Source organism: Ovis aries, chromosome 3 (assembly GCF_016772045.2).
Source record: "Ovis aries strain OAR_USU_Benz2616 breed Rambouillet chromosome 3, ARS-UI_Ramb_v3.0, whole genome shotgun sequence".
Lineage (NCBI taxonomy): Eukaryota > Metazoa > Chordata > Mammalia > Artiodactyla > Bovidae > Ovis > Ovis aries.
In genome coordinates, this window is record NC_056056.1 from 209,317,884 (window position 1) to 209,329,527 (window position 11,644).

General features: G+C 50.1%; 1 protein-coding gene across 1 annotated transcript in view; it reads left to right on the forward strand.

The window, feature by feature from the left end:
• The window catches only part of LPCAT3 (lysophosphatidylcholine acyltransferase 3), a 33,609-nt gene extending 22,073 nt beyond the window's left edge, over positions 1–11,536 (forward strand). The window contains exons 2-13 of the mRNA XM_027967922.3: positions 5,526–5,633; positions 6,396–6,502; positions 7,171–7,264; positions 7,383–7,420; positions 7,798–7,976; positions 8,783–8,891; positions 9,441–9,527; positions 9,691–9,857; positions 10,276–10,423; positions 10,501–10,659; positions 10,775–10,897; positions 11,137–11,536. Of these exons, the coding sequence (XP_027823723.1) occupies positions 5,526–5,633; positions 6,396–6,502; positions 7,171–7,264; positions 7,383–7,420; positions 7,798–7,976; positions 8,783–8,891; positions 9,441–9,527; positions 9,691–9,857; positions 10,276–10,423; positions 10,501–10,659; positions 10,775–10,891 (1,313 nt within the window). The 3' untranslated portion in view covers positions 10,892–10,897; positions 11,137–11,536. The remainder of the gene's footprint in view (positions 1–5,525; positions 5,634–6,395; positions 6,503–7,170; positions 7,265–7,382; positions 7,421–7,797; positions 7,977–8,782; positions 8,892–9,440; positions 9,528–9,690; positions 9,858–10,275; positions 10,424–10,500; positions 10,660–10,774; positions 10,898–11,136) is intronic.
• The last annotated feature ends 108 nt before the right edge of the window (positions 11,537–11,644 follow it).

Genomic DNA, 11,644 nt, shown 5'->3' on the forward strand with positions numbered 1-11,644 from the left:
TTCACAGAACACCATTTTCAGGTGAAGGAATGACTGATAGACATACTGCTTGTTTAGACTGGGCATTTGGCAGATAGTTTCTTGGAAATGTGCAAAGTGAGTCTGTCACTTCGAGGAACATAACTGACAGTGTTTGCAATCAATGATAAATTTCAAGTGAAAATTTGAATTTTGCAAAACTTGTATTTGCTACCACGAGCTAGACAATTTCCCATTTTATAAAGACTTTTCTGCTGAAAATCAATGGTAATACTAAGAAATGTGATTTTTTTTTTTTTTTGGATATTGTATTATAAGGATGTCTCAAGATTGAAAGATCTCCCTAACTCAGTGAACCAATATTTTACCAATGACCAATGCACACTGTTAAAAAACCAGACCTGGCTAAAAGATCTATATATAGCTCCAGAGAGACCTGTAGATTTTAATGTAACAGTGTGAAAAGCTCATTGATATAATTTCAAATTCCATGTTACAACTAACCTTTAAGAAACTACTCATTTGCTGAGTTTTGATTTTCTGTATGTTATCAAAGACAGAATACCCAAAATTATCTGAAAAGGTTATTAAGATTCTCTTTCCAGCTGTATATCTTTGTGAAGCCAGATTTTTTTTTTTCATATATTTTGGCCTAAATGACATATTACAACAAACTGAATTCAGAAGCAGTTTTGAGCATCCAGCCGCCTTCTATTTAGCAAAGGCCAGATAGCTGTAAAAAAAAAAAAAAAAAATCCCATTCTTTTCATTAAATGGTTTGGTTTTTATTTAAATGGTTAACTTAGAAAATATAGCTGTTTTCATTGAGTACATTATTTGTATTAATGTGTAATAGGTTTATTATTTTTTTCATGAATTAATAATTTTAAAACTTTTAATTTTCTTTTCTTTTGCCTGTGCCGCATGGCATATGGGATCTTAGTTCCCCAAACAGGAATCAAACCTATGGCCCCTGCAGTGGAAGGCTTTTAAGAGTGTAAAGTGATGCTAATTAACAAGGACTTCTGTATAGCACAGGAAGATATATTTAATATCTTACATTAATAATAACCTATAATGGGAAAGAATCTAAAAAAGAATATATATACACACACACATATGTATAACTGAATCAGTTTGTGTATACCTGAAGCTAACACAACATTGTAAATTAACTCTATTTCTTTTTTTTTTTTTTTCATGATTCTTAAAACAGCAGTGCTGAGACCAAAACGTTTGACAGTGGCTACTGTATATATGCTGAGGGTGTTCTCTGAACTCTTGGTGTGGTGTTGGAGGTGGTTGTCTTCTTTTTGGTAAAACCAGTGTCAATACCTGGCTAAGACAACACATAGCAGTTCTAGTTCTGTCTTCTTCCTCACACCTGCCAAAACATGCTCTGTTTTCACTTCATCAAGGTCACATGAACCATTGCCTGATCAAACAGGGTCGTATCATATTCCCCGAGAGCCCAGAAATAGCAATACAGGATGAGAGGCGAAGAAATTCATCAGACTTGAATGAAAGCAGTCCATTTCTATTTCTTCACATGGAACTTCAGGGCCTTTTAGGATTAATGAGTAATTTCACAACCTTTAGATCCCAGAGAGGAATGAACTCCACTAGCAATCTCAGTTAACAGATCTGAGTTTCTGACTCAGACGGCAGTGGGGCCTGAGGAGACGTCTGGCGACAAGCTGGGGAGACCAGCTGGGTACATACATTCCATGTACCGGAATCCTTAAAGCCAACGGTCTCCAACTTTTTTGACACCAGGGAGCAGTTTTGTGGAAGACAGTTTTCTCCAAAGACCAAGGCAGTGAGGGGTAGAGGGTGGTTTCAGGCTGACTCAAGCACATTACATTTATTGTGTGTTTTATTTCTATTAATATTATTATTACATCAGCTACACCTCAGATCATTGGATCCCGGAGGCTGGGGACCCCTGCCTGAAGGGGCCAAGTTCAGTGCCTCCCAGCAGTCTGCTGTAGGGTCACAGCATAGTGAGTGCCTCCCAGTCTGCTCTTGGCGTACCCATTCTAGTTTGGGAATCCCGAGTTTAGGGTGCAGATTTGATCTTCAACTTTCATCCGCTAATAAGTTTCTTCTGCAGGGTCCTCCTTTATTATTTTTTTTATATGTATTTCTTTATTTGGCTGTGCCAGGTTTTAGTTGTGGCATGCAATCTCTTAGTTGCTGCTTGTGGAATCTAGTTCCCTAAGCAGGGATCAAACCCGGGCCCCCTGAATTGGGAGCACAGAGTCTTAGCCACTGGACCACCGGGGAAGTCCCCAGGGTCCCCCTTCAAACAAACAATCAAATAGAAGAAACTGTTCCAGTGTGGCGGCCACATAAGCTCTAAAAAGCCTCCATACCGGGTTTAGAGAGCAAACCTCTGCCTGTTGGGTGCCACTCAGGGAAAACAGCAGCCCCCAGTCATCGAGCTCAGGGTTTTCTCCCCAGGACCTGCCCTGCACGAGGGTCTAGGAAGGCAGAGCTTCTCAGCCCTGGCTGCCCATTAGGGCCACCCAGACCTACTGCATCAGACTGGCGGGTGGGTAGGTGAGAACTGCTTCTGTTGGTTTCTTTTAGCGATTCTTCAGGTGACTGTAGCCACTGTATCAATCGTCGGCTCCCACACAGCAGCACTGAGACTCAGAAGCAGCTTGTAGGATGACACCCTCCCCCCAAACAGCACATCCCCGGTGGGATGAATGGCAGCCAGGCTCCGAAGCTTGCCGAGCTGAGCAGCAGCGGGGAGCAGGGTACCGTGTTGACAACCAGCTCCAGGTTGTCACAGCAACTCGCCCAGCACAGCTCCTTCCTCCCCTTGGCAGCTTCCAGAGCCTGGAGGCCCCACTGTTCTCTCTGATGATCTTCCTGTCCTTGGTAACCTGGCCTGCTGCACTCTTTTTCTTTTTCTCCCAATTAATCCATCTCCTGATCAGTGCACTTCCTGGTGCGCAGTCAGACTTCACCTGCATGGAACTCCTCACCCAACTCAACGCCCCCCACATACACCCAAAAATAGGAGACAGAGAAAGGGCCTTGAATGCCAGAACAGCTGTTACGAGGGCTGGGCACTAAGTCTGCAAGGAAGACACCAAGGCCTTTGTTCTTGTCTTAGATCTTGTCTGTCTGTTTGTTTTGCACCTTTAAAACAAAGTTAAGACTTCTAAGGCCTGCTGTAAATTAGAAGTAGGAAGAGCGACTATTCTTGGCACTGAAAGATCAAGAAGTGACTGTAGATCCCTGAATAGCAAAGAAAGGGGCAGATAAGTATGGAAAATGGATATAAGGACTCAGAATGTAGGACAGTGTGGGCACACCCCAGGAGGTCCTAAAGCCATCATGCCTTTAGAACAGTTATGACCCAGATCACCAAGAAAATGTCCAGTTATATTCAATTTAAGGAGGCAGAGTAATGTGTGTTGTGTTTTTTAACTTCAAGCATCCCAGATGATGAAGGGTTTCAGTGATTTCAATTGGTTAAAGGTTTTAATCCTTTAAATGCTTTAAAGGGTAAACTCTTAGCTGTCTGGAACCTTTTTATGAGTACTCTAGGTAATTAAGATCCACCCTATTTGTTGTTTTTGTTCATTTATGCCCCTATTCCTAAAACATTAGAAATAAAAGACAAAAGATGTAAGGCATTTGGGTGTTTATATATACTTTCTAGTACTTGGGTCTGGTTCTTAGCAAATCTTGCTGCTAGTCCCACAAGATTTCTGCCCACGTATGAGGCTTGTCATATTCCTTTACTCATTCATCTGACTGTGAAAGGGTCACAGTTGCCTCCCTCCCCTCGACTAGCAGCCCTACATCACTCACCTTAGGTGGCTAGAACATAAACCATTCCATGCCACCCCCTCCCTCGTTCTGTGCTCCATAAACAGAACGCTTGGCATGTAGTGGGCACGTAATAAACATCTGTCAGATGAATGAATGAGCAAATGAGCCAGTCATCCACAGAATTATCTACAGAATCAACCGTTTGCATGAAGCTATATATTTGATAAAGAGCCTAGCCCATTATGAGAGCAGCATTCAAAGGACACCAGTAGATCCTGCCACCGCGAAGAGGATAAATGTCTAATACACTGTCGTGTGAGAAAACTAGGATGCGTAGTATACAGGTTGTGATCAGAAGCTGTTTTTTTTTTTAAATTATTTATTTATTTGGCTGTGCTGGATCTTAATTCCAGCACATAGCATCTTTAGTTGCAGCATGTGGGATCTAGTTCCTTGACCAGGGATCGAACCTGGGCCCCCTACATTTGGGACACAAAGACTTAGCCACAGGACCACCAGAGAAATCCTTGTGATCATAAGTATATTTAAAAAAAAGGTTATGGGGAAAATAATTAGGAGAACATCAGCTAACGTATAACATGATTATCCATTTACTCATTCACTTAATTCAACACTTTATGTATGACGCTCATCTAAGCCTTGCAGTTAAGCAAACTCACACCTATATCACCAGTGATAAACTACCTGCCACTTACAATTGAAAAGTTAAGAATTGCAGGGACTTCCCTGGCAGTCCAGTGGTTAGGACTCCAAGCTTCCACTGCTTGGTGCCTGGGTTCAACCTCTCGTCTGGGAACTAAGATCCCACAAGCCCCGAGATACAGCCAAAAATGCAAGAATTGCAGCAGCTATAAACCATGACTAACTCAAGAACACTAATTATGCAATGATATACTGGGTTCCAAATAACAGGAGGGACCCCAACTCTCTACTCCTGCACTACAGGAGGAAGGTTGCCAAGCCCATCAGCCAGATTTCATGGTGGCTGATGTGAGGAACACTGGCTGTGAGTCTGCAGTAAAACAAGGCAACGCGTTAATTTTAGTTTAGGAATACCCAGTGTTGTTGACCCTGTTCGGTAAGCAACCCTTGGCTGTGCATCCTCAGTTCACGGCCATCAAGAGATCCCCTGTAGTTCAGTCATAACCCTGGGACCATACCTTGAATCATGGCTTCAGAAGATATTTTTCCAGTATACCTAAATGGATTTATTAGCTTGGGCAGTGCCCAGACCTCAAGTGTGTAAGAAGTACCCACCTACTAACTGCTGTGCAACTGTGTATGCCGACAGCAACCCCGTCTGTAGCCAGAGATCATTTGTATTTATTTTAATAATGTGACTGACAATACTCTGCTAGTGATGGAATTATAATAGATCATCAAGGTGTAAAACGGCGTTTCTGGGCACAGTTGGGCACTCTCAGTCCCTTTTATCATCCAAGAAAAATGCAAGAGAAAGTTCCTAGCATATTTAATAAGTGGTAAAGGAAACGTGGTCATAGGACCCAGTTTGTATTGCCTCAATATAAAACTAATATCTCCCATGTTAAATTTGTATTTACAAAGAGGCTTCTTTTGATAATTAGGGGTGCTGTTGCTGTCTCTGTAGACATCCTTAGTATGCATGTTTTCATTCCTCTCTCGGCTGGGTGTTATGCCAGATCAACTCCCAGAACAAACCTGGGAGGGCACCAGGCACGAGTAACCCTCTATTGCTCTTTCTTCCCATCCAGGTTACCCCTTGGCTTTATTTTATCGGCGTTACCTTTTCTACAAGGACAGCTACCTCATCCACCTTTTCCACACCTTTACGGGCCTCTCAATCGCTTATTATAACTTTGGTGAGTAAACCGAGTTAGCACCACAATTACAGGGAGCCTGAGAAGGAACAGACCTGAACAAAACGTCCTGGAGGGAATCTGATGGAGAGAGAAGTTGTGATGCTCTGGGAGCAAAGAGAGGGTTTTATGGGCAGGAACACAGCCTAGCTTCTCCCTTCATGTACATTTCTTTCCCAGATAAAAGCATTTTGAGAATGGTTACCCTTATCAGAGGGACTTCCCTGGTGGCTCAGCAATAAAGAACCCGCCTGCCAGTGCAGGGGACGAGGGTTCCATCCCTGAGTCGGGAAGATCCCCTGGAGAAGGAAATGGCAACCCACTCCAGTATTCTTGCCTGAGAAGTCCCATGGACAGAGCCTGGCGGGCTACACTCCATAGGGTCGGTCGCAAAAGAGTCAGATACGACTTAGTGCTGAAAACAACAAAGCAACCCTTACAGACGCCATTCACAGAGAGGCGCCGGTCTGTCTCTGCTGGGGCTGGAACTGGCCGACAGACCCAAGCAGTCCCGCCAGGAGCATCCCTTAGGCCCAACATCCAGAAATATAGGCGCTCCCTGGCAGTCCTGTATTTTTATACAGTTAATTTTCTTCCCTTCCTCCAAATCAGGAGGCTCCTTAAAAAGAAGAAAGATCCAAATACCAAAGTTTTTTTTTCTTTTTTTCTGTATATATTCTTGTGTTCAGAAGTGTCAGGAAGGGTGGGAATGCAAGGGGGGTGGGGGCAAAACAGGCAACAAAGTGAGGTCTGCTCTACACCCAGGAACCCAGCTCTACCACTCCCTGCTCTGCATCGTGCTGCAGTTCCTCATCCTCCGGCTGATGGGCCGAACCATCACCGCTGTGCTCACCACCTTCTGCGTCCAGATGGTAAACGTGTCTCTCCCAGGGCAGCTCGGCCCACAGCCAGCCGGGCTGGGGGCGGGGGGAGGACGGGGGCTGGGGTGGTGAAGAAGCCGTGGACCAGGAGATGCGCAGCGACCCTCAGCAGGAGGCTCTGGGTCAGTGTCCAGAGGCCCCGGGAGCATCCCTTGCAGGCCGCCCACCTCGCCGAGGGGCGGCCGCTGGCCCTCTGCCCTGGACCCCGCTGTCGGGGCTCTTGAGCCTGCTGGGATTAGTGCAGCCATTTGTGCACGAGGGGAGTCCCTGAAAGTCAAGGCGGGAGACCCACTTGGAATGAGCTGCAGGATGTGAGCATCTGCGTTGTCAGTTTGGGGAAGTCCCCAGCGGTCCCGTGGTTGGGGCTCTGAGTTCTCACTGCCGAGGGTTCAATCCTGGGTCAGGGAGCTGGGATCCCGCAGGCCATGCGGTGAGGCAAAAGAAACAAAAATTTAAAAAAAATTTTTTAATCCTTTAAATACTCAGCTTAGCTCTCACTTTGCTGAGAAACCCTGAAGACATCCCTACATCCCTTCCCCTTTATAGGTTCAGTTTCTAGAGCAAGAGAAAGGAAAAGTGAAAGAATACCTTGGATTTCAGAGCAGGGGGAGATCCACTGTAGTGCTGGTGGGATAAATAAATACTTGCCCCTCTCCTAGGGCTACCTTCTGGCCGGATATTACAACACAGCCACCGGCACCTATGACATCAAGTGGACGATGCCACACTGTGTCCTGACCTTGAAGCTGATCGGTGAGTGGTGGGTCCCCTCTGACACCCACGCCCCTCCCATCCTCCCACCCACCCTCAGTCCACTGGCTGCAGCCTGTGCCCCCTCCCACCGCTCCACCCACACCTTCTCTCTCTGCAGGTCTGGCTATCGACTACTATGATGGAGGGAAGGATCAGGTAAGCACCCTCCCTCCGCAGAGAGGTGAAGGAGTTTAACCCAAAGGGAGGAGGATGGCTGTTATCATCAGGGGTGGGGCCTCCCCCCCCCCCCGCCCTCGGGCCGGGTGGTGTGATCATCATCTCTGACTGCCTGGGTCCAGCTCTTGTTCACGGCCCAGAGATCAGGCCAGGGAGGCCCTCAGAAGAGGGCAGCAGCTGGCCGTGGCTGAACTTACCCACACACACCTACTTCCCCTGAAGCACCGACTCCTCTCCATATTGTCATCCCCTCAAGGAGGTTCTGTTTGAAGGACCCAGTTCAGTGGGGCCCCAGGGCGGGGAGCCCTCACACTGGCTCTCGGGGTCCTGAACTCTTCATTCTCCTCTCGGCACAGAAATCCCTGACCTCCGAGCAGCAGATATATGCCATACGGGGTGTCCCCTCCCTGCTGGAAGTCGCTGGCTTCTCCTACTTCTATGGAGCCTTCCTGGTGGGGCCCCAGTTCTCCATGAACCACTACATGAAGCTGGTGCGGGGAGAGCTGACCGATGTCCCAGGGAAGATACCAAACAGGTAATCGCCCGCTTCATCAAGACCTCCGTCCAGGCCTCTCACCCGACACAAAGCCACTTCTGAAGTGACCTTCCAAAGGCTGGCCGCATTCTCTGCCCTGGGCCAGGCTCTCGCCCTGTGACTGGTGGTGCTCCGTGCCTGCTCACTGCAGGGAGTGGGCACTTGTCAGCTTGGGTCACTTCCCACCATCCCTCCGAACCCTGTGGTACAAACCTCAAAATACACTTTTATGCCACAGGATTTTGCCTGAAGCAGTCATGTCCATGCCTGTAAAACCCACCTTCCCAGTTTAAAAAATGTTGATAAATACATCAAAATCTATGTATTTCACAGTCCCATGGACTGTAGCCGGCCAGCCTCCTCAGTCCATGGGATTCTCCAGGCAGGAACACTGGAGTGGGTTGCATTTCCTTCTCCAGGGGATCTTCCCCACCTAGAGATCGAACCTGGGTCTCCCATGTTTCAGGCAGATTCTTTACCATCTGAGCTACCAGGAATCAGGAAACTGATCAAGTTACCAGGCAGATCCCTTTGCTGAGAACTTTGGCCAGCCTGTGTCTGAGCATCGATCCAGCCAGGAGAGAAGGGAGCAGATCCAAAGCTGGGCTCTGCATCGGGCTTTCAGTCCCCACATAGCCCGAGCACACCAGGGAGACCCAGAGGTCCACTGGACCTGAGGGGAAGCACCCAGATTCAGGGTTTGCATGCTCCATCCTCCTGCCCAGCCGAGGCAGCTCTCGCCCTCGAGAAGCCAGAGGGAGGGGCCTCTGCCATCACCCGCCATGACCCCGCTTGTCTCTTTCCAGCACCATACCTGCTCTCCGGCGCCTGGCCCTGGGCCTGGTCTACCTAGTGGGCTACACCCTGCTCAGCCCCCACATCACCGAAGACTATCTCCTCAGCGACGACTACGAAGTAAGTGCTTTGTCAGCAGCAGCGGCACAGCAGCACCAGAGATACTCAGTGGCCAGGCCAGGACCCCCGTAGATAGCTGAGAGGTGGGAGCACCACCCCCAGTTGCCTGCTGGGTTTGCTCTAGACCTAAGAGTTGGCGTCCATCAGCCAGCACTGCACAGCCTCACGGGCACAGGGCCACGCCGGGTGCGTATCAGCACCTTGACCTCCCCCTGCAGCTCAGCTTGGGCTCATTCTCTTTAACAGCCAGGCGACCCGGCCAAGCCCCTCCGGCCCTGGGCAGACGGGCACTAGGAGCTCAGGACCTGGGGAGAGATGCTGGCTCGTCTCCATCTCCTTCACTGACGATGAACGTGGACGTAAAAGCCCCCAGCGCCTGTGGCCCGAGTGCCCCCGCTCTAGGAAAGGAGGTGAGGCCCCGCTGTCTCGGGGCCTCTCCAAGGGGTTCCCCTTGGCCTATTGCAGAGTAGTCAGCCACACGTGTGAGGGGGAGCAAGGCAGGGCTCCTGGCCTGGCGTTCCTAACCCACCCACGTTCTCTTCTCTCAAGAACGGCAGCTTCTGGTTCCGCTGCATGTACATGCTGCTCTGGGGCAAGTTCGTGCTGTACAAATATGTCACCTGTTGGCTGGTCACGGTGAGGAGAGAGGGGTGGGGTCACAGGAGACCAGCTTGGGTGGTAGAGAGGGGTGGGGTCACAGGGGATGAACCTGTTGGGGGGTAGAGGGGCGGGATCACAGACCACCTGCCAGGAGAGGGAGCCGGGTGGCGGTGGGACTCTGATGGCCTGGCTCCCTCAGGAAGGCGTGTGCATTCTGACGGGGCTGGGCTTCAATGGCTTCGACGAGTATGGGACTGCCAAGTGGGATGCCTGCGCCAACATGAAGGTGTGGCTCTTTGAAACCAACCCCCGCTTCACGGGCACCATTGCTTCTTTCAACATCAACACCAACGCCTGGGTGTCCCGGTAAGTGCCCCAGGCAGGGATGTGTCACCATTTCTTCACCTTTCCCCACTTCAGGCAGACCCCTCCAGGCACTCTCACACCCCCAGCCATGCCCACTCTTGTCCCAACTCAAAGCCCCCAAAAACATTCCTATTATGTTTCAAAAACAGAAACAAGGTAGTTAGCAGCCTGGGTACAGGGCTGGCCCACCCCTCTCCGCTGCAGCCTCGGCACCAGGCAGGCCATCTGTCATCATCCACTGTACCAAGCGGGGCCCCAGCTGAGCGTTCGTTCAGTCTGTTCTCTGCCTAAACCGTGACTCATCAGCTTGGCTGCCTCTCATTCCAAAGTGACCGGAGCACACTGCCTTCCCGCCCCACTGGGGGCGCCAGGAGGCAGGATGGATCGGAGGCTCATCCTCTCTCACCCTTCTCTCCAGCTACTTCTTCAAGCGACTCAAGTTCCTCGGAAATAAAGTTCTATCCCAGGGCCTGTCGTTGCTATTCTTGGCGCTCTGGCACGGCCTCCACTCAGGGTACCTGGTCTGCTTCCAGATGGAGTTCCTCATTGTTATTGTGGAGAGACAGGTGAGCCTTCAGGATGGCGGGCAGAGGGGCCCTGAGCAGAGGAGCAAGTTTGAGTGAGCTTGTTCGTTCCTCCCCAGGCTGCCAGCTTGATTCGAGACAGCCCGGTCCTGAGCAGGTTGGCCTCCATCACCGTCCTGCAGCCCGTCTACTATCTGGTGCAGCAGACCATCCACTGGCTCTTCATGGGTTACTCGATGACCGCTTTCTGCCTCTTCACATGGGACAAGTGGATGAAGGTAGCCAGGGGCCTACCCGCCAAGAGGGGAAGGGACTGCTGAGAGGTCAGGCGGGCAGCGGGGAGGGGGACAGTTCCAGGCTGTCATCTACCGCGGAGGCTGCATGTCCCCACAGGTGTACAAGTCCATCTATTTCCTTGGCCACGTCTTCTTCTTGAGTCTACTATTCATATTGCCTTATGTCCGTAAAGTGATGGTGCCGAGGAAAGAGAAGTTAAAGAAAATGGAGTAATTCCTGGTAAGTACACCTCCCTACAACTGAGCGTCAACCATCAGGTACAGAAGACAGCCACAGACTGGGATGGGGCAGGTGACAGGTAGTCCTGGGAAGATGGGGTGAACCTCACAGGGCCTGGCTTCCAGAAACACAGTATGGGGCACTGACTGCTCTGAGGGGTGCCCAGAGGGAGCTGGAAGGGCTGAGGCCCGGGCACCAGGAATTGATGCCAACTGGCCTCCCGCTTTCTCCCTTCGCAGGTGGCCCACAGCAGGACTGGCACACCAACGGCCCGCCTCCCTTTGCAGCACTCCTCCCTGGACCACAGAGAACCAGAAACCAGGGTTTGGGAAGACGGGGCTCCCCAGCTGTGCCTCTGCCGCTGGCCACGTCTCCATTTGGGGCCAAAGGGGAAACTCTCGTGGGAGGAGCAGAGGGGCCCACGTCCCTCCTCTGGGCTCCCCCATGCACGTTGCCTTATCTCTTCCCCCTCTAGCCAGGAACTTGTGTTTTTCTTCTGCCAATTTACTATGATTGTATCTGTGCCGCTGCCTCCACCCCCCCATGGGGGGAAGGGAGAGGCAAGGCGCCACCTGCTCCACTTTTCTACCTTGGACTGACTGTACCACATAAAATCACTTCAGTTCGTTTGGTTTTTCACGGCTGGCGCCCCGGCTACTTTCTTTCAAACGCCCTCCACGTGTGCCATGGCTGAAACAATCAGGGCTCCCTCGTTTAGGGCACCAGACTGCAAACACCGTAACCTCA